The following is a 20,197-nucleotide window of genomic DNA, read 5'->3' as shown; positions in this document are numbered from 1 at the left end:
TATTTTTTAAATCCCAAAGTGATTTTCAAAATAAATTGGAAGAAAAAAAACTTTCAATTATTAAAAAATATATTCGACAGTAACTTTTATTACCTCAGGGCAACTTTTAGGGATTTCGCTCCATGGTATTTTCCATTGATTGCCAGAGCATTCTCCAGGAACCTCAGGGCAAGGTCATACTCCATAACACCATGTAATACAAGGCCAATATTACTCTGTAATGAAAGCAAAAAAAACACTCCCTGAGTACATTACTTGCATGGCTGTAGGTTAGAATAAATTGCAAAAGGGATTAATTTATTTCACGACTGTTTTAAATTGCAGGGGGAAAAAAAAAGTGTCCTTTCCATTGGTCTGCAGTGTCGCATCCCTGAGCAGAAGAACTAAAAGGTTAGCCTCGAGGCCTTATTAATATCTTGCAGAGAAAAAGAATGGGATGTGGTACAGTAATGTAACGGTTATGGTACTGGACTAGTAACACAGAAGTCGTGAGTTCAAATGCCACCATGGTTTGTTATGAAACTGAATTCAATAAATCTGGTAATTTGTGGGTTAGCACCAGAAAAGCTGGTTCACTGATATCCTTCAAGGAACGGTACCTGCCACCCTTACCCAACCTACGTGCGACACCAGTCCACACTAGGTGGTTGACTCTTAACGCCCTTGGAGCAATTATTTCCAAAGGCGGCTCCACCACATTCTCTAGAGATGGGCAATAAAAACAGCTGTTTTTAAATCATCCGCGGCCCGAGAATAAAAAACGTGGAAGCAAGGATAGAGCTTCTATAAAACAAAGATGTATCATTACGTTACTACTTAGTAAGAATGGGGAAACAGCAGGTTAAACCCACAGCTAATATTTAACAAAAAACCCACTGCAATACTTTTTGAAATGACAAGCACCCAGATCTCCTGATCCATTCAAGAACCTCGAAACTCACTCCTAGAGCACAAGTGACTTGAAAAGCAACATTAAAGTTAAAATACTATTTCTGGGCTTGCAAGTGGAAGCCCTTCGTTCTGTTAGTGAGACGTCCTTCAATTACAAGTCACCAGTCTTCCTCGTGTTCCCCAGGCTGCACGGATACTCACATCCAACAGTGCCATTTCTGGATGATCCTCACCATATGCCAAGAGCAGGAGGTAGCGAGATCGATATAATAATTTTAAGGCTGTTGAAAGTTGACCATTTGCAAAGCAGTACAGTGCAAGGTGCATCTGTGAAGGAAGGGGGAAAAAAAACGCTTGATAAACTGCAACAATTGAGCATTTTGAGCCACATAAGCAGATGGCCAAAAGCTTAGTCAAAAAGGTAGGTTTTAAGGATGGTCTTAAAGGAGGAGAGAGAGGTGGAGAGACGGAGAGGTTTAGGGAGGGAATTCCAGAGCTTAGGGCCTAAGTTATAAACAGGCTGCATTATTTAACACAGGAGGCAATTCCATTCCTTTTTTTTCCAAATACAGGGGAAAAAAAGTGACAGGTTCACAGGTGGAACAATTCAGAGTGGCAAAACACCTTTAAAGCCGGTAAAATCCCATCACGGCAACATTTTATAGGCAGCCAATGAATAATGTGCCCCACCTGGGATCTGTTTTACTTCGAAACCTGCCAACAATATTGTCACCCTAAGTATTCACATTGGCAGGATGTGATAGTGGAGTCCCGCAGGGATGTGTCTTGGGGCCTCAATTATTCACAATATTTATTAACGACTTAGATGAAGGCATAGAAAGTCTCATATCTAAGCTTGCCGACAACACAAAGATTGGTGGCATTGTAAGCAGTGTAGATGAAAACACAAAATTACAAAGCGATATCAATAGATTAGGTGAATGGGCAAAACTGTGGCAAATGGAATTCAATGTAGACAAATGTGAGGTCATCCACTTTGGATCAAAAAAGGATAGAACAGGGTACTTTCTAAATGGTAAAAAGTTAAAAACAGTGGATATCCAAAGGGACTTAGGGGTTCAGGTACATCGATCATTGAAGTGTCATGAACAGGTGCAGAAAATAATCAATAAGGCTAATGGAATGCTGGCCTTTATATCTAGAGGACTGGAGTACAAGGGGGCAGAAGTTATGCTGCAGCTATACAAAACCCTGGTTAGACTGCACCTGGAGTACTGTGAGCAGTTCTGGGCACCGCACCTTCGGAAGGACATATTGGCCTTGGAGGGAGTGCAGCGTAGGTTTACTAGAATGATATCCAGACTGCAAGGGTTAAGTTAAGAGGAGAGATTACGCAAATTGGGGTGGTATTCTCGAGTTTAGAAGGTTAAGGGGTGATCTGATCGAAATTTATAAGATATTGAGGGGAACGGATAGGGTGGATAGAGAGAAACTACTTCCGTTGGTTGGGGATTCTAGGAGTAGGGGGCACAGTCTAAAAATTAGAGCCAGACCTTTCAGGAGCAAGATTAGAAAACATTTCTACACACAAAGGTTGGTAGAGGTTTGGAACTCTCTTCCACAAACGGCAATTGATGCTAGCTCAATTGCTAAATTTAAATGTGAGATAGATAGCTTTTTGGCAACCAAAGGTATTAGGGGATATGGGCCAAAGGCAGGTATATGGAGCTAGATCACAGATCAGCCATGATCTTATCGAATGGCAGAGCAGGCACGAGGGGCTGAATGGCCTACTCCTGTTCCTATGTTCCTATCTACTCCACACTGAAACAAACAGCAGCTCCACAGGGAAAATGAACAATGAAAAAAAAATTATTTTAGAAAAGGTGCTTTGTTTTTTTTAAAGAAACAGAAAATGGTCAACAGCAGTTTAAACAAACATTAAATATTGCATTAGAAAATATAAATTGCAAAGTTTAAAAAAAAGAAACGTATTGAGAATTTTGGGTCCATTACATGTCAGAATATAGTATTTTCCAGGTTTCTCTTCTTGTCTTTTGTATTTCCTCCTACCAGGTAGCATCCTAGTGAATCTGCATTGTACCGCTCTAAAGCCTCAATATTTTTCCTATAGTATGGAGTCCAACACTACATACAGTATGCTAACTGAGCTCTAAGGCATTATATAGGCTTATCACTACCTCTTGGCTTTTATATCCTATACCTCTTGTGATAAAACCTATAACTCCATGATTTTTTTTAAATGTCTGGCTGGATAAGGAAATGGTAGTGATTTCCACAACAAAGGGCAGTCTAAAAATCCTGTTCGAATTGCTTTTCGTTAAGTGAACGGGTAGTGCAGTACAGTGCATTAAGTGAACGGGTAGTGCAGTACAGTGCATTAAGTGAACGGGTAGTGCAGTACAGTGCATTAAGTGAACGGGTAGTGCAGTACAGTGCATTAAGTGAACGGGTAGTGCAGTACAGTGCATTAAGTGAACGGGTAGTGCAGTACAGTGCATTAAGTGAACGGGTAGTGCAGTACAGTGCATTAAGTGAACGGGTAGTGCAGTACAGTGCATTAAGTGAACGGGTAGTGCAGTACAGTGCATTAAGTGAACGGGTAGTGCAGTACAGTGCATTAAGTGAACGGGTAGTGCAGTACAGTGCATTAAGTGAACGGGTAGTGCAGTACAGTGCATTAAGTGAACGGGTAGTGCAGTACAGTGCATTAAGTGAACGGGTAGTGCAGTACAGTGCATTAAGTGAACGGGTAGTGCAGTACAGTGCATTAAGTGAACGGGTAGTGCAGTACAGTGCATTAAGTGAACGGGTAGTGCAGTACAGTGCATTAAGTGAACGGGTAGTGCAGTACAGTGCATTAAGTGAACGGGTAGTGCAGTACAGTGCATTAAGTGAACGGGTAGTGCAGTACAGTGCATTAAGTGAACGGGTAGTGCAGTACAGTGCATTAAGTGAACGGGTAGTGCAGTACAGTGCATTAAGTGAACGGGTAGTGCAGTACAGTGCATTAAGTGAACGGGTAGTGCAGTACAGTGCATTAAGTGAACGGGTAGTGCAGTACAGTGCATTAAGTGAACGGGTAGTGCAGTACAGTGCATTAAGTGAACGGGTAGTGCAGTACAGTGCATTAAGTGAACGGGTAGTGCAGTACAGTGCATTAAGTGAACGGGTAGTGCAGTACAGTGCATTAAGTGAACGGGTAGTGCAGTACAGTGCATTAAGTGAACGGGTAGTGCAGTACAGTGCATTAAGTGAACGGGTAGTGCAGTACAGTGCATTAAGTGAACGGGTAGTGCAGTACAGTGCATTAAGTGAACGGGTAGTGCAGTACAGTGCATTAAGTGAACGGGTAGTGCAGTACAGTGCATTAAGTGAACGGGTAGTGCAGTACAGTGCATTAAGTGAACGGGTAGTGCAGTACAGTGCATTAAGTGAACGGGTAGTGCAGTACAGTGCATTAAGTGAACGGGTAGTGCAGTACAGTGCATTAAGTGAACGGGTAGTGCAGTACAGTGCATTAAGTGAACGGGTAGTGCAGTACAGTGCATTAAGTGAACGGGTAGTGCAGTACAGTGCATTAAGTGAACGGGTAGTGCAGTACAGTGCATTAAGTGAACGGGTAGTGCAGTACAGTGCATTAAGTGAACGGGTAGTGCAGTACAGTGCATTAAGTGAACGGGTAGTGCAGTACAGTGCATTAAGTGAACGGGTAGTGCAGTACAGTGCATTAAGTGAACGGGTAGTGCAGTACAGTGCATTAAGTGAACGGGTAGTGCAGTACAGTGCATTAAGTGAACGGGTAGTGCAGTACAGTGCATTAAGTGAACGGGTAGTGCAGTACAGTGCATTAAGTGAACGGGTAGTGCAGTACAGTGCATTAAGTGAACGGGTAGTGCAGTACAGTGCATTAAGTGAACGGGTAGTGCAGTACAGTGCATTAAGTGAACGGGTAGTGCAGTACAGTGCATTAAGTGAACGGGTAGTGCAGTACAGTGCATTAAGTGAACGGGTAGTGCAGTACAGTGCATTAAGTGAACGGGTAGTGCAGTACAGTGCATTAAGTGAACGGGTAGTGCAGTACAGTGCATTAAGTGAACGGGTAGTGCAGTACAGTGCATTAAGTGAACGGGTAGTGCAGTACAGTGCATTAAGTGAACGGGTAGTGCAGTACAGTGCATTAAGTGAACGGGTAGTGCAGTACAGTGCATTAAGTGAACGGGTAGTGCAGTACAGTGCATTAAGTGAACGGGTAGTGCAGTACAGTGCATTAAGTGAACGGGTAGTGCAGTACAGTGCATTAAGTGAACGGGTAGTGCAGTACAGTGCATTAAGTGAACGGGTAGTGCAGTACAGTGCATTAAGTGAACGGGTAGTGCAGTACAATGCATTAAGTGAACGGGTAGTGCAGTACAGTGCATTAAGTGAACGGGTAGTGCAGTACAGTGCATTAAGTGAACGGGTAGTGCAGTACAGTGCATTAAGTGAACGGGTAGTGCAGTACAATGCATTAAGTGAACGGGTAGTGCAGTACAGTGCATTAAGTGAACGGGTAGTGCAGTACAGTGCATTAAGTGAACGGGTAGTGCAGTACAGTGCATTAAGTGAACGGGTAGTGCAGTACAATGCATTAAGTGAACGGGTAGTGCAGTACAGTGCATTAAGTGAACGGGTAGTGCAGTACAGTGCATTAAGTGAACGGGTAGTGCAGTACAATGCATTGCAAGCACTTTAGCCACGAGCCTCCATCTCAAGTCCAGCTGACACTGAGGAACTTTGCCCCATGGGAGTTACATGAATTCAAATGACAGGTAACTTTGAGGGTGTGAGGAGATTGGGGGTTAAACTTTCGGCTGGCTGAGCTACTGGGCCACAGAGATTTTTTTTTTTTATTTGTAGTGACTTCTCATCCTTGATGATAACTGCACTGTATGTTTAAATCTATATCATGAAAGGATTCTGCATTTAAATGCACATAACTGGACTAACATATGAATAACAAGAACAGCTAATGGGTATATGTCCAGTTTGCAGTTTTTCTGCAATGTTGACTATGCCATGGAAATGTCTCTCTAACGGTAACATTCTCTACTCCATACATGTGCAAGTGTCTTCCCGTTGGTATGATATATTTGCAGGGCAATGAGAAAAAGAGCAAGGTAGTGGGGCTAACTGGATAGCTCTTTCAAAGGGCTGACACAGACATGATGGGCCGAATGGCTGCCGCCTGTGCTGTATAATTCTATGGTTAGATATGCTGGCATTCCACTATCACTAGCATAATGCAAAACTTCAGTATAAGGGATTTGCAATTGCTCTAGTCTCCAAGTCAATAAATCTGCCACTTAACTACAAAAACCAGTAGCCTCATCGTCTACAGCTGCAACATGACCTCTATGACTATTCATAAGCTGAATAATCAATAGGTTAACATCATGCAATTAAACTTATGGGTGCGTTGCACAGATTTAACGGACTGATTGCATGCCCATTCTCAACTCTGCTGCATCAGTAAGAAGAGTGTGATTATACTACTGAAAGCATTGCTGCTGCATTCACATATCTCTTAATTTTTAAAACTTCATTACTTACATATTCCTGGATTGTGTTGGGGTGATCTACGCCTAGTGCTCTTTCACTCATCAGCACTGCCTTCTGCTGGTTGCTCAGAGCCTTAAAAACAGTGAAGATTATGAACTGCAAATACACTCCATTAAAAAAAAACTATACAAGGCAAATTCAGCGAGGGTTCACTTCCAGTGCAGAATCTCACTGGATGGGAGGGCAAGTTGGAGATGGGGCTATAATGTTACAGGCCTAATTCTCTGAAACGCGCTCCTGTGTCGTGAGGCCCTGCTCCAGGAATGCAGCCTCACATAAGCTTGGAAGGAAACACACATATCCCAGTATTTTCATCTCCTTTTTCCAAACCTGCACTGCTCCTTGGGTGTAGACCCTTCATTAGAACCTCAATTTTGATCACAGCTCTACCACTAAAAACATTATCCCCAAATTTTCAGGCATTTACTGACTGTGTGTGTGTGTGTGTGTGTGTGTGTGTGTGTGTGTGTAGTAACTTTTAAAGCATTTTCTGTTTTTATTTTGAATTTTCAGCAGTTTTTTTTTAAAAACATCAGTTCTGCAGCTCCCTTTTGAAACAGAAACCTGTTCTTTTCTGTAACTGAATGCTTTAAACGGAGACTGCATTCACTGCAAGAGTCTACTCTACAATTAACAGACACCGTCAGTGTATGGTTTCCTCACGGGTCTACTAATGGCCACCAGTTCGGCATTAAGAATTTCACCATATTCATCCAGATTCCCTTTTCAATTTTAAAAACCAATATTTGGACAAGGGGGCTGGAAGCACAGTGGATTAGCGCAATGATCATTACACCTCTGGGCCCGGGTTTGATTCCATCCCAGTCTGATGGATTGAAAGTCTCCTGTTGGCTACAAGGATCCCAAGTGAAATCAATCTGTGCAGTTTCAACACAGTTCAAGTAGTATGGGTCCACATTGCAAAACTACACACACAAATGACCACATTCGGCAACCTCACTAGAAGAGGCCACAAGGATATCTGGTGTTGAAACTCGAACGATTCACACTGAGACAGTCAAAAGGTGCTCAGCCGTAGTGTCAGGAGTTAAGGGACATTGTTTGGACAGCGTATGGGGAGCTTTGCACAAGCTTCACCTCAGCTGGAAGTGTTTGATGGTGGAACTGTACATCAAAAGTAGAAAATTCATTGGAGCTGGCAAATAGGCTTGGAAATACCAGATCCCTTTTCAAAAAGGCAAAGCCAGCAGTTTTTGTAAATTTGACTACATTCTTTGTAACCAATAATACATTTTGTAATCCAACTTTATAGGTTTCTTTAAATTATTTACTAACACTATTTTTCTGAGAAATGATCAGGGAAGGTGGAAGTACAGTACTCAGAGTGTGGCCACTGCCACAAACTCTGTACCCTAGTCACTGATTACATCTCCCTCCCCAGCCACTGTCTCAGGCTGAACAAGACTATTCACAACCTCAACGCCCTATTTGAACCCGAACTGAGTTTTCAACCCATATTCTCTCCTTCACAAAGACTGTCCGCTTCCACCTCTGTAACATTACCCACCTCCACCCGTACCTCAGCCAATCTGCTGCTGAAACCCCCAACCGTGCTTTTCTCACCTGCAGACTCGACTATTCCAATGTTCTCGTGGCCGGCCTCCCATCCTCCACCCCCCGTGAAGTTCAGCTCATCCAAAAAAAAAACCTTGTGGCCCGGATCGTATCACACACTACATCTCACTCACGTGTCCACCAAACCATGATGGCCCACATTGGAGACATTGGGGGATTGGCTGCCAATCTAAAATTCTCATGCTCATTATTTAAATCCCTTCATGGTATCACCCTCCCTATCTCCAACCTCCTCCAGCCCTACAACCTGCCCCGAACTCCCGGTTCCTCTGACTGGCCTCTTGCGAATCCCCCGCTCCACTTGTTCCACCATTGGTGGCTGTGCTTCAGTCATCCAGGTCCCATGCTCTGGAATTCCCACCATAAATCCCTCCACCTCTCTCTCCTCCTTAAAACCCACCTCCTCGACCAACCTTTTGGTCACCCTTCCTAATATTTCCTTCTTTGGCTCAGCATCCATTTTTGTCTGATTACATCTCCGGGAAGAACGTAGAGACGTTTGTCTATGTTAAGAGGTGCTACATTAATACAAGTTGTTAGTGTGATAGCAGGTTTGACAGCAACAGGATAAGAAGTGGACAGATTGTTGCAACAGAAGATCTAATCAGTTTTGTTCTGCCAATTGCCCCAAAATAGGTGGGGTTAAAGGAGACTTCTACAGTTAGTGGATTATCAGGTTCGTTCCCCCACCAAGTGTAACGGCAACACAAAACACACAAATACCAGTGGAAGCCATACCTCATTATAATCACCCATGATGTAATTTAGACGAGCCAGCAGCCTCAGGCAAGCACAGATTTCCACGTGCATCGCTCCATATACATTATTGAAAAGATTTAAGGCCTCGTTGATGAGCTCACAGCCCTCTTTTAAGAACCCTGTAAAACAGACATTTTCATCAAATTACAAAGATAGATATGTAGGAGGAAGGCCAGTCAGCCAGTCCTAGATCATCCATCCAGAAAGACCCTCCTCCATCACAACACCCTTCTTTAATTAATCCAGGTTTTTGCTCCCTTCCCCCCCCCCCCCCCCAAACTACACTACTCAGAAGTCATCTCACATGTTGTCACTCTAGGTTAAGAAATTCCTGTGTTAGTCCCAAATTTGCCATTTTTTTCCTAGTAATGTTGTCATGGTTTCATTTGATGTAGTGTTCTGGAGTTACCTTTCCTATAGTTAATGCTCATCTTCTGTTAAGGCTGAAGTTTGTCCATCCTGTCTCATAACTCAGTTCTCTGATGTTATATTAATCTAGTCTTTTATTTGTTAAATGACAAACTTTTCACAGAATAAATTAAATATACGTCAGGCTTTCCCCTCACATCTCGATATCTTAAATCTTCACCTTTTGAATAAAACTCCCTCCTTTGAACTAATTTCGAACAGTTCTCAGCTGTTATTGTTGGGATATACTATCAAAACTTTTATAAACAGAGCTCTAGACAGCATTACAAGCAATACATACACAGGAATAAAATAAACCATGTATGAACTGTGATAATCTAGTACAAAAGGTTTACAATCAAGGACTGGGAAGAGAAGGAGACTTTTTAAACAGGAGGGCACTCCACTTGTGTTAACATTTTCACCTCCAGCACGGCTGTTACAGGGGCTGAATGACTCTGGGCCATTAGTGTCTATGGACCAATTTATTTGCTACGAAACACCATGGATTTCAATGTGATGGCGTAATTTTACAATGAACAGAATGCTTTTCCCCCCCAGAACCATCATTTTTCCTGGGATTAAATCAATTTGTTTCTCATTACGTGAAGGCTGCTCGGTGAGGAGGTGCAAATAGTGATTGGATTTTGAAACGGCAGCAACAATTCCCTCCGTGTAAACAAGCCAGCAGCAGCCTGAGAAGCCAGACAGGCAGCCTGCTCCCTGGCCTTCTGCTCTTAATGGGAATCACAAGGTTAACTTCCTCTACCTCATGGAGAGGGTGGTTGTGCATCTCTCATTTGACAACCTGGCCAAGGCCAAGAGCTTGCCAGATAATAAAAAAGCATGACCCATCACCGAGGCACTATGCCAGTGTGACAGCTAGGGAATATAAATACATGAAATAGACTGATTTATAACCCCCACCAATTCACAGATTGAGCCTAATATTTTGGCATCTACTTAGAAATAGTAGAATATTATTGATCACAGTGATCACTATTTGTAAAGTGGGAAATCAAAGTGCATTAGCAATACACAGACCTGGTACTTAAATCATTTATTTGCTCGTAATCATTGACACTGTGCTTTCTCAGCATTACTGCATTGGCTCTTGGCTTTGTACCTCAGTTGTGATTAACAGGATCAAATAGGGAAACGGTGAACAATTCAGAGATTAAAAGGGCCCTTTCTGTGGACACTGCACCTTGTTGAACTTTAGCTTGTCCACTTTGGAAGAAGTGAAAGGCATCAGATGCTTTGGGATTCACATGTTTGACAACTGGAAAGATGTTCAGGATATCCTCCTCGGTAAAGGTTGGTCGGTGACGACTGTCGAAGTTGTACTCCTTCAGCAGAATCTACAAAATCAAAAAGGTTTTAATCAGCACATGGTAGCAATCTAGAGTCTAGCAAGAGTGCTAGAAAAAGTCTTGAAATTACACATCTCTCATTAAAGGACGTAAAACAAGAAAAGTCAGGGAGCAGAAAGGCCAAAGCTCTTCGTGCATTAACTCTCCAACTTGAACACCCCCAAGTGTGTTTTGCTCATGTCGACCTTTCCCAACACAGAGTAAAGTACCCCTTCTTGATATCTGTTCTAAATTTACTTTGCACTAATTTCCAATTGTATCCTCTACCCCAACTTTCTTGGCATGATTTGAATAATTTACCTAATTTGTAAACATTTGATATAGAATATAATAAAAAAAATTCTATATTCGCACATATTTCCTGCCAACTTTTTCCATTATAGATTCCTACATCCACATTAGTAATGGAAATAACCTATGCAAAACTTGTCAGGCTATAATTACACCCTCTCCCCACTTTAACAAGGTGACTGAATTACATTTGCGTGCCTAAGCCCCATTATTCTGCACCTTCAAACCCTGCTTCACATCCGAAGACTACACTTAGTTTTGATTCACTTGTGCAACGTCCAGGATCTCGACTACTAAATTCTTCTCTGTATCCTTTTCAAATGCTTGTTTTTTTTGTGTGTGGCCTAGAGAACAAAACAATAGCAAATTTGAAGGTATTTCCTCTCCTGGAGGTGCTCAACTCTTGGTGGGACAGAGTTTCGCAGGTGTTTGCCGCCCTCCAGGGGTGCCTTGGCAGCAATAACGGCAGGCTGTTTTACCATGGGGTACATCACAGACAAACCTGATCTTGACCAGCGTCCAAAATCCACACTTTCCAGCAGGGCTCACTAAATAGCGATCAGAAATGGACTGATGTTTCCCCCAACACCCTCCCTAACTATAGGCACTGTGGCCAGTTCTCGCACCCCACTGCCACTCTGATTGTGATGACTTAATTCAGCACAGACCATAAACTGAACTTAGGGCCTTTCCCCCCGCCCCCCGCCCCCCCCCCATCAGATCTGTACAGCTCACTTCCATATTGGGCAGTGCATTCACTACTGGAGTCCCACTATCAGGCCGCGAGCATTAGTTAAATGCTGATCCAAGTATTTATAGCACAAATATAATTTGCACAATAAAATGATTTAAGATTTTTAGCTTCCAGTCACTTATTGATCCTCACACCTACATTCACTGGTTAAACAAATACAAGCCAGACTCATTTCCCAATAGACACCATCTTAAAGTTAAACCTTCATAAAAAACACTGGTTCGGCCTCAGCTGGAGTATTGTGTCCAATTCTGGGCACCACACTTTAGGAAGGATGTCAAGGCCTTGGAGAGGGTGCAGAGGAGATTTACAAGAATGACACCAGGGATGAGGGAGTTCAGTTATGTGCAGAGACTAGAGAATCTGGGTTTGTTCTGCTCAGGGCAGAGATTTAAGGGAGGTGTTCAAAATTATGAAGGGTTTTGATAGAGTAAATAAGGAGAAACTGTTTCCAGTGGCAGGAGGGTCGGGTAACAGATTTAAGGTAATTGGCAAAAGAACCAGGGGGGAAATGATCAGTTTTAGGCAGCGAGTTATAATGATCTGGAATGCACAGCCTGAAAGGGTGGTGGAAGCAGATTCAATAATAACTTTCAAAAGCGAAGTGAATATATACTTGAAAAGGAAAAAAAAATGACGGGCGATGGGGAAAGAGCAGAGGAGTGAGACAAATTGGATAGCTCTTTCAAAGAGCCAACACAGGCACGTTAAGCTGAATGGTCTCCTTCGGTGCTGTATGATTCTATGATCTTACCTGTATACCTGACTTCACACAGATTTCTCTTAAGAGGCTAATTTTCTGTAGGCCATATTTCTCCACAGCCTGATCCACACTCTCGCTGTATAAAAGATATAGAAAAAAATTATACACTGAGGAAATTTTTATCAGGAGTCTAAACATTCATTACGGGCAATAAACAGAGCTGTCACAAGAGCTTTGTGGGTCTCTTTACACAGACAGCTGATTCGGAATATGACAGATCAGAAGGCTCATAAAACCCTGTGCGATGCACAATTTACAGACCCCTGCTGGTAATACTATGCTTACCCAGTGCATATATGCAAATTCACACTGCTTCACATCTTCAAAATCCCATTAAAGTGCTTCACTGCATCTTTTTGAGACTCATTAAAAAGGTACGCGATTTTCAAGAACAAAAAATATTTAATCTATAAAAAGGAAAATATTTAAAGCCCTAACCTACAAAATAAAAAGCTTGCTAATTTATACATCAATGCTAAAGTCCATCTGGACTTGCATACAAATTACTGATCTGAGCGGTCACAAGGGGCTGAAGGCTGGAACATGAGGAAATAAGGAACCCTCTGCCACTCTCACGCAAAAAAAAAAGCCTGAATTTCTGCTCCCGCTCCAGTTATCCCCACTTTAAAATAGGTTTGTGTAAAGTCAGGAGGGGGCAGTATTAGGCTCGGCTGAGAAGCTCCCAGCGATCGACAAGCCCATTGACACTCAATTGTGCAGGCTCACAAGCTTAGGCATTGTACAGAAGGCCTGCCAGCACCCATGCAAATTGTATCCCAGGACAAAATCAGTGCCTTCTGAAAAGAGATGGGGGGAAAAAGTAATACAAATATAAAACAGGAAGTAACATCCCTGGCTTCAGTACTCGGATTATGACAGTGTGAGGTGCCACATCCTAATGTCCAGACTGATTTTTAAAAAAAAAGCATACCCAACTCTACCTCTAAACAGACACCGCGGTTTCATTATCTGTACCAGTCTATACTGAAGTTGAAGTAGCTCCTAGTCTCATTGCTGATGCTCTTCCACAGTTCCTGCGGGGTTGTGCTGGCCCAGGCTGTATTGTCTGCATTCCCCAGGTGCCGAGGTTTCCTTTTGTTCCTCTTTTTCTTCGAGACAAGTTCATCAGTAGGGAGGTGAGCAACAGGGTTCGGGAAGGAACTGAGGAAGCAGTTGAGGAAATGACTTATGGCGACAGACAGGCCAGAGAGCTCCACTCCCTAAGGCAGGCAGAGAGGGGGGGGGGGAAATCACAAATTAAATTCTGCATCTAAAAGAGGAGATCTCAAGAGTGACTGGGATATTCATGCTTTGTATCACACAGCACAGCAAACTTACCCACTGAACCATCTGTAACCCTAACATCTCTAAATTGCTTGAATTCATCACTCAATCATCTTCCAAATGTCCCTACAATATTCATTTTATAAAAAAGCTTCTAAAACCTCAATTCAAATACACACTCCAATTCAGATCTACATTAAGGAAGGCTCAATTTTAAATACTATTTATATTAGAATAGCTTTTAAGGATTGCAGTACAGTGGACAACACCTCATTTGTATTATAGGGCAAATTTCACAGCACTGAAGCAACAGAAAAACAACTGTACAAGTGAAAGCATGCTTGTGCAGCCCTGTTTTTGCCAGCGTACCAGGCGCCAATAGCTAGGGAAGGTCTGTAGAAAACTGCATCGCTACCCCCGGAACAGCGAGACTGAGCCAGTCAGCGGTCCGAAAAAAATGTTTATATTGCTGCCAGGGAATACCGTCAAAACTAAGATGGATCCAGAGGCAGCAGTACCACCTCTTTTACCTTAAGAGCACTGCTGCAGAAGAGCAACAAAGAGGAGTTGAACTAAATTCCTTAAAGAAAGCTCTTTTCCTTGGATAATTTTGGGGAGGAAAACAAAGAGGGAAGAGGGAGAAAGAGAGGGAGATATGATGCAAGTGCTTAAAGTCATAAAAGCGCTTGCTAATAAATAAGGTATTCACATTCAACACAAGCAGTAGAATCACAGGAATAGAAATTACAGCCAGAATGAGGCCATTCAGCCCACTGTGCCTGTGCCAGGGCTAGCTCTTCAACCAGACCCATGGTACTGTACACCAACTTCCCAGCCTCGAATCCTATTTTCCTGCCAGTGGAACAGATAGCACAAGTTTAAATGCAGATGCCGTACATGTTACACAGTTACGACATACCACACCAGTTTAAAGCTCAAGTTTACATTCACACTTCCTCCAGGAGGCAGCTTATGAACTTGCTCTTACCTGAAGGTATATTTTGAAGATATGTTTAGCAGATCGTGTGATTAATTCAGTCACTCCAAGTTTCTGTAGGGTTTAAAAAAAAAATTGAAAGCATGCACATTAATAAAAACACTATTTATTTTGTTCTGAACACTACTTTGAATGACTACACACAAGGTCACTATTGTGTATTAGAGTACAGATTCATTTTAAATAATGGTTTCTTGTTAAATAAAAAGTTTACTTCAATTGTATTTTATAGATTTCTTCAGTAATCTCATGCTTTTAGGTCATTAATAACCGAAATACATACATAAATGTGGTCCAACTGCTGCCTAGCAAGACTCTTTGAAACAAACTCTACTATCTTGGCCAGGTAACGGATGTTGATGCCCCGCTGATGCATGGCTTCTGCCAACGTGGCTCCGTCCATTGGAAGCACGGTGTGATCAACGCAGTCTTTTATCTAAAGCAAAGAACACACACCTTTTTCCAAGATACAATACACACAAGACACAAAATGTTTGAATAAAGCTGTACAACCCAAAAGGTCATCACAGGAAGCTGCGCTTGCAAAATCCACAGGGAAGAGAGACAATTAGGAACCCAATTGAGAGAGATATTCTATACACTAAACACTAAATCACCTCAATGTAGGCTTACAAAAAAAGGTTCCAGCCCTTCAGCTGACCTAGATTAATCTAACACGGGAGCGTACGTTGGACTGAAAAAACGCCCATCTAATTTGTATGATTCAGTGTAATATCAGAGACTGAACACATCTCAAACCAGGTAATTATCCAACACCAGACACTTTGAAAATATCAAAGAGTTAACTATTTCAATAATAACAAAAAAAAAATGACAATTCGAACTGACTGATGCAGTGACAAATTGCATTTTTCTGTACAACCGTTCTCTTCTTCTCTCTTACCCCCTCCCCCGACTCCCTGCCCAACCGAAGCACAAGAACACAAAGAGCAAGTTACCCTTGGGGTCTCTATGACCAGGGGCCCAGATTGAGAATGGCGTTAGACAGAGCTGGGTAGCAGACTGCCTTGGCCAGGAAATATGGTTTGGTTGGAGAGTAATTTTGAAATTTGAGGAGAAGGACACACACAGACTATCTTCTCGTCTTGATGGTTTGAAGAACACTGCTATGTGGAGAATGGACTTTGCCATTATCACCATTGCTGCTCTGCCTTTGAGTTTAGGAGTACGCTTACAGTAGAGCGACACAAACAGATTTCCCACACAAAAACAACCCAATCAGATTGAATTAATCACTCAAGGCTGAAGAGAAAGCAAGTTAGTAGTTCTGCAGTTGGTCAGGCTTTGCTCTGAGTGGTGTCACCCAGCCAGCAGAAAGTCGTTAACATCACCGAGTTCAATTCTTACCAAAGATGGAATCTGGCAGGAAACCAGAAAGGCAGCGGCATCTTTCAACAGCTGCTTCTGTTTCTGGACTTCTTCACAGTTGGCATCAGGGAAACGGACACCTGTGACAAACGAATGTCGTGATCAAATGTTCTCTATTATTCTCTAACAGGCAGAGTCAGGAACACGAGGCATAACTTACACAGCACACTATGTACAGAAACACAGCGCAGAGCCCTTTACAGGTGGTGGATAGCAAGAGAACACCAGGTAGATGGGAGTGAATTATTACATATTTCCAAATGTCACAAATTTCTCCATATCCTACAACCCCTAAGTCAATAATTTATTATATTTTAGTGTAGTGCAATAACAAATTTTAAAACTGTTTAATTTCTTTTTTAAAAATGCCAATTCATAACTTTTTAATTAAAGTAGGTGATGTGACATCAGCACTACATTAGGTTCTGAAATAAACAAAGCAAAAAAAATTAAAATAATCAGCCAATACATTCAGAGCTAAAGCATCTAAATCATTTCCTTGAACGTCAACTTCCCACACTTGCTTCAAAAAGTGGATTTTAGATCAGTAAAATTAATGGGCATGTTTTTGTTAAGCTAAATACAAGAATCTCATGTGACTAAAACTATTCTGTTCCTATGTTCCGATTTCAATCCTTGTTTTTCAAGTGGTAATAGGTAAATGCAATATAGCAATATACTAAAACTGTACTACATTATAACTAAATCCCATTAGGTAAATCTCCCGATAATCTGTTCCCTTATCCCTATGGTCGGAATACTGGTTCAGCACCTGTTAGTGTCAAAGATTTTGGTCCCTCCACTATTTTTAAAAAAAAGTTCTAATACGATAGATTTTTGCCATTAGAAATAGAAATGGCAGCATTTCAAATTATTCCTCAAGTCCAATGCTTTGTGATGAATATTTTCCAAAGTTTGCGTCTCAAATGAAAGCAAGTCCTAGACCATTTCACTGTAGAATTTGCCATCCCTGCAACTGACAAAAATATCTGTCATATTCTTGACAGAGCACTTGCTAAAATGATACCGGCAGTGTAGCGATTATTGTTCTAGAGTCACAGCGCTCAAAACTATAGTAACACAAAGTCACGTTGTAAGATCTCTAGCTGGTATTGTAACTCTTCCGTACCTGGTGAAAATATGTCTGGGTTGAAGCGAATATCGAAAGATGTGTTGCTGACAGAACCAACCGCTTTGCAGGCATTCAGAATGACCTCCTTACTCTTTGGGTCAACTGTAAACATTAAAGACTAAACGTCAGAGATTCCTAAAAGCAACGTACATTAAAAACAAATTGTGGCAAACTGGCCTGTAGAAATGCAACGAATCAACCACCTTAAAAATCGAACATGCGTTTTAGAAAATTGCATTAGTAAAAGGGATATGAGCAGAAAACCAAAGTTGATGTTAATTACTTTGTTCAATACTCAACTTAATTTGAAAGATTTTATTAAAAGCCCTAGAAGATGTTCTTTAGACAGATTGCAGATTGAATTACAGAGAGAAGGAGGCATTTCAGGAGTCGACTTAACACATTTCACCCGCAGAATTAGTGTTGAAAGCAATCAATGCCATCCTGATTAAAGCACCACCACCACAACCATTAGGAGATCACAGCTGTTCAACAGGACAGCTTCCAACTAAGTACCTGTTCTGTCTTCTGATGCAAGGGGCTCTGCAAGATCCCTAGCTTGATCTAATCCTGAAAGGTTTTCCTCAGCCTTACCATCTTCAGATTCAGTTTTGCTGCTTTCCACAGCCTTGGTCGTACAAGAGCTACCATTCTCTGTCACGGAGGCACAATCCTTCTCTTGCTTGTTGGCCTTCTGTTGCATCAGCTGCAGGGCTGCCAGCTTCATGAAAACAAGATACCTGAGCGGGAGGGAAAAGGGAGTTACAGACCAGAAAGAGCTCCAATGGCCATCATCAATACTAAAATGGCAAGTGATCATTAAAACTATTAGATACCAACAAATTACCCATGGTGTTACGAACAGTTCGTTGATGAATAGAAGTTTAACATACAAGATGGTAATGGAATTAAGACTTCCGAAACAGACTCCACAAAATCACCTTATATATATATATATATATAATATATATATTTATTATTATGGTCCCAGCAAGCAGGCACACTCTGAAGTCAAAGATAGAGCTACAACAATGCAGTGCCGATTCCCAGGCCTACGTTGTCTCGCTCACAGCTCTCTCCTGGGAGCACAGCATTGCTAAATTTGCACTTGTGTATTTGGGACTTACATCTTCCCCTTCAGCTGCATCGCTATTACAGTGAAACCAAAGATCATGGAGGTTGGACAACACCACTTCTCTCAGATGTTTCTTTAGTGAAGTTCAGTTTGTCAGGGACTTACTATTGTGTGCGGAGTGTGGGGAAGTAACTTCTTCTGTGGTGGCTGCCAAATCAACCAGCCAACCGCCAGTCTGGTCTAGGGTGACCAGACCTGGTCACCACTTAGCACTGCCCCACAACAGCCCAGGTGAGATAGAAAATATGTTTCATTTGGGGAAATATGTTGGACCGCTATGTTACACAGTTTAAACTGTTATCCAATGTACTTTCTAGAGGATTTGGGGGGCGGGGAGAAAGGAGTGAGAGTGAGCGAGTGCCAGAGAGAAGGAGAGCGAGCATTGCTGCCAGTCTAGGTTGCAGGCTGCTCAACAGTCAGCTCACCTCCGCAATCACATCACTTAACAGGAGGCATTACCAAAGTGGGGAGAATGTAGTCACCAGGATGCAGAGAATGTGCAGTAGTGGGTATGTAACATTTTTAATACAAGTGCATGCAATGGTCCTTTTAGTAGGAAGAATAAGGAGGCCACATACTGCTTGGATAATAAGAATCAAAACAGGATAGAGGAGCAAAGGGATCGAGGGGGTACAGATACACAAATCACTAAAAGTAGCGATGCAGGCTAATAAGGCCAAAAAAAGGCAAATCAAGCATCAGGGTTCATTTCGAGAGGGATAGAATTATAAAAAGCAAAGTTATGTTAAACCTATACCGAACCTTGGTTAGACCACACTTGGAATATTGTACACCGTTCTGGTCTTCATATTATAGAGAGGATGTAGAGGCATTAGAGAAGGTGCAAAAAAAGATTCACAAGTATGATACCAGAACGGAGAGGATATCCTTATCAGAAAAGGCTGAACAGGCTGGGACTCCTTTGTCTAGAAAAGAGAAGGCTGAGGGGTGACCTGATAGAGGTCTTTAAGATAATGATAGGGTAGATGTAGGGAAAATGTTTCCACTTGTGGGAGAGTCCAAAACTAGAGGTCATAAATATAAAATGGTCGCTAATAAATCCAATAGGGAATTCAGGAGAAACCTCTTTATCCAGAGAGTGGTTAGAATGTGGAACACGCTCCCACAAGGAGTAGCTGAGGCAAACAGCATAGATTAAGGGGAAGCTAGATAAGTACAGGAGGGGGAAAGGAATAGAAAGGTATTCTGATAAGGTTAGATGAAGTAAGAAGAGGCTTGTGTGGAGCATAAATGCCAGCATAAACCAGTTGGGCTGAATGGCCTGATTCTGTACTGTAGTTTCGATGCTGTGTGATTTCACCCCCCACCCCAATCTGTTAGAAAGTACAGGATTTCAGTGTGGCGTAATGATGGCATGATCAATTTTTATACCTGAATTAAAAAACATGCAGCAATACAATTGATTATACCCTCCTGACAATTGATTATACCCTCCTGGAGCTGAAGTGGTGGGAGTAAGAATACCAAATCAGCATACTGGCACAATATTAAAGCACATTGGCTTGTCTGATTTTTAGTGAGTTGGTACCAATGCTGTAATATGTCTTGTGACAATAGGAAGTAAGTTTGGTGGACAAGAAGTGCAAACCAATGCAAGATTTATATGTATTGCCACGGTCCCAGCAGGGAGGCACACTCAAGTCAAAGAGACAGCTATAACACTAGTGCCGATTCCCAGGCCTACGTTGCCTCGATCACACCTCTCTCCTGTGAGCAGAGCGATGCCAGCTCTCCCCCACCCAAGAGTATTATGCACGCTAAGGTCAGGTGCGGCACAGTTTACAAGCAGGGTGGAATTCTTCCACACCTCAACTTCCCAAT

The 20,197-nt window shown here is 42.1% G+C and overlaps 1 protein-coding gene across 3 annotated transcripts in view; it reads right to left on the bottom strand.

The window, feature by feature from the left end:
• The window catches only part of cluha (clustered mitochondria (cluA/CLU1) homolog a), a 72,762-nt gene that overhangs the window by 11,735 nt on the left and 40,830 nt on the right, over positions 1 to 20,197 (bottom strand). For 2 of the 3 annotated variants that reach the window (XM_068008347.1, XM_068008348.1), the window contains exons 11-22: positions 17,737 to 17,960; positions 17,218 to 17,322; positions 16,068 to 16,168; positions 14,983 to 15,135; positions 14,691 to 14,753; positions 13,394 to 13,638; positions 12,410 to 12,494; positions 10,445 to 10,598; positions 8,809 to 8,948; positions 6,466 to 6,546; positions 1,093 to 1,218; positions 94 to 215 (exon numbers count right to left, since the gene is read on the bottom strand). In XM_068008347.1, coding sequence (XP_067864448.1) covers positions 94 to 215; positions 1,093 to 1,218; positions 6,466 to 6,546; positions 8,809 to 8,948; positions 10,445 to 10,598; positions 12,410 to 12,494; positions 13,394 to 13,638; positions 14,691 to 14,753; positions 14,983 to 15,135; positions 16,068 to 16,168; positions 17,218 to 17,322; positions 17,737 to 17,960 — 1,599 coding nt within the window. The remainder of the gene's footprint in view (positions 1 to 93; positions 216 to 1,092; positions 1,219 to 6,465; positions 6,547 to 8,808; positions 8,949 to 10,444; positions 10,599 to 12,409; positions 12,495 to 13,393; positions 13,639 to 14,690; positions 14,754 to 14,982; positions 15,136 to 16,067; positions 16,169 to 17,217; positions 17,323 to 17,736; positions 17,961 to 20,197) is intronic. The other variant, XM_068008349.1, reaches the window with a different exon arrangement.

This window comes from Heptranchias perlo, chromosome 28, assembly GCF_035084215.1.
Source record: "Heptranchias perlo isolate sHepPer1 chromosome 28, sHepPer1.hap1, whole genome shotgun sequence".
NCBI lineage: Eukaryota > Metazoa > Chordata > Chondrichthyes > Hexanchiformes > Hexanchidae > Heptranchias > Heptranchias perlo.
The sequence above is the reverse complement of the archived record's forward strand: the minus strand, read 5'-3'. Positions and strand labels throughout refer to the sequence as shown.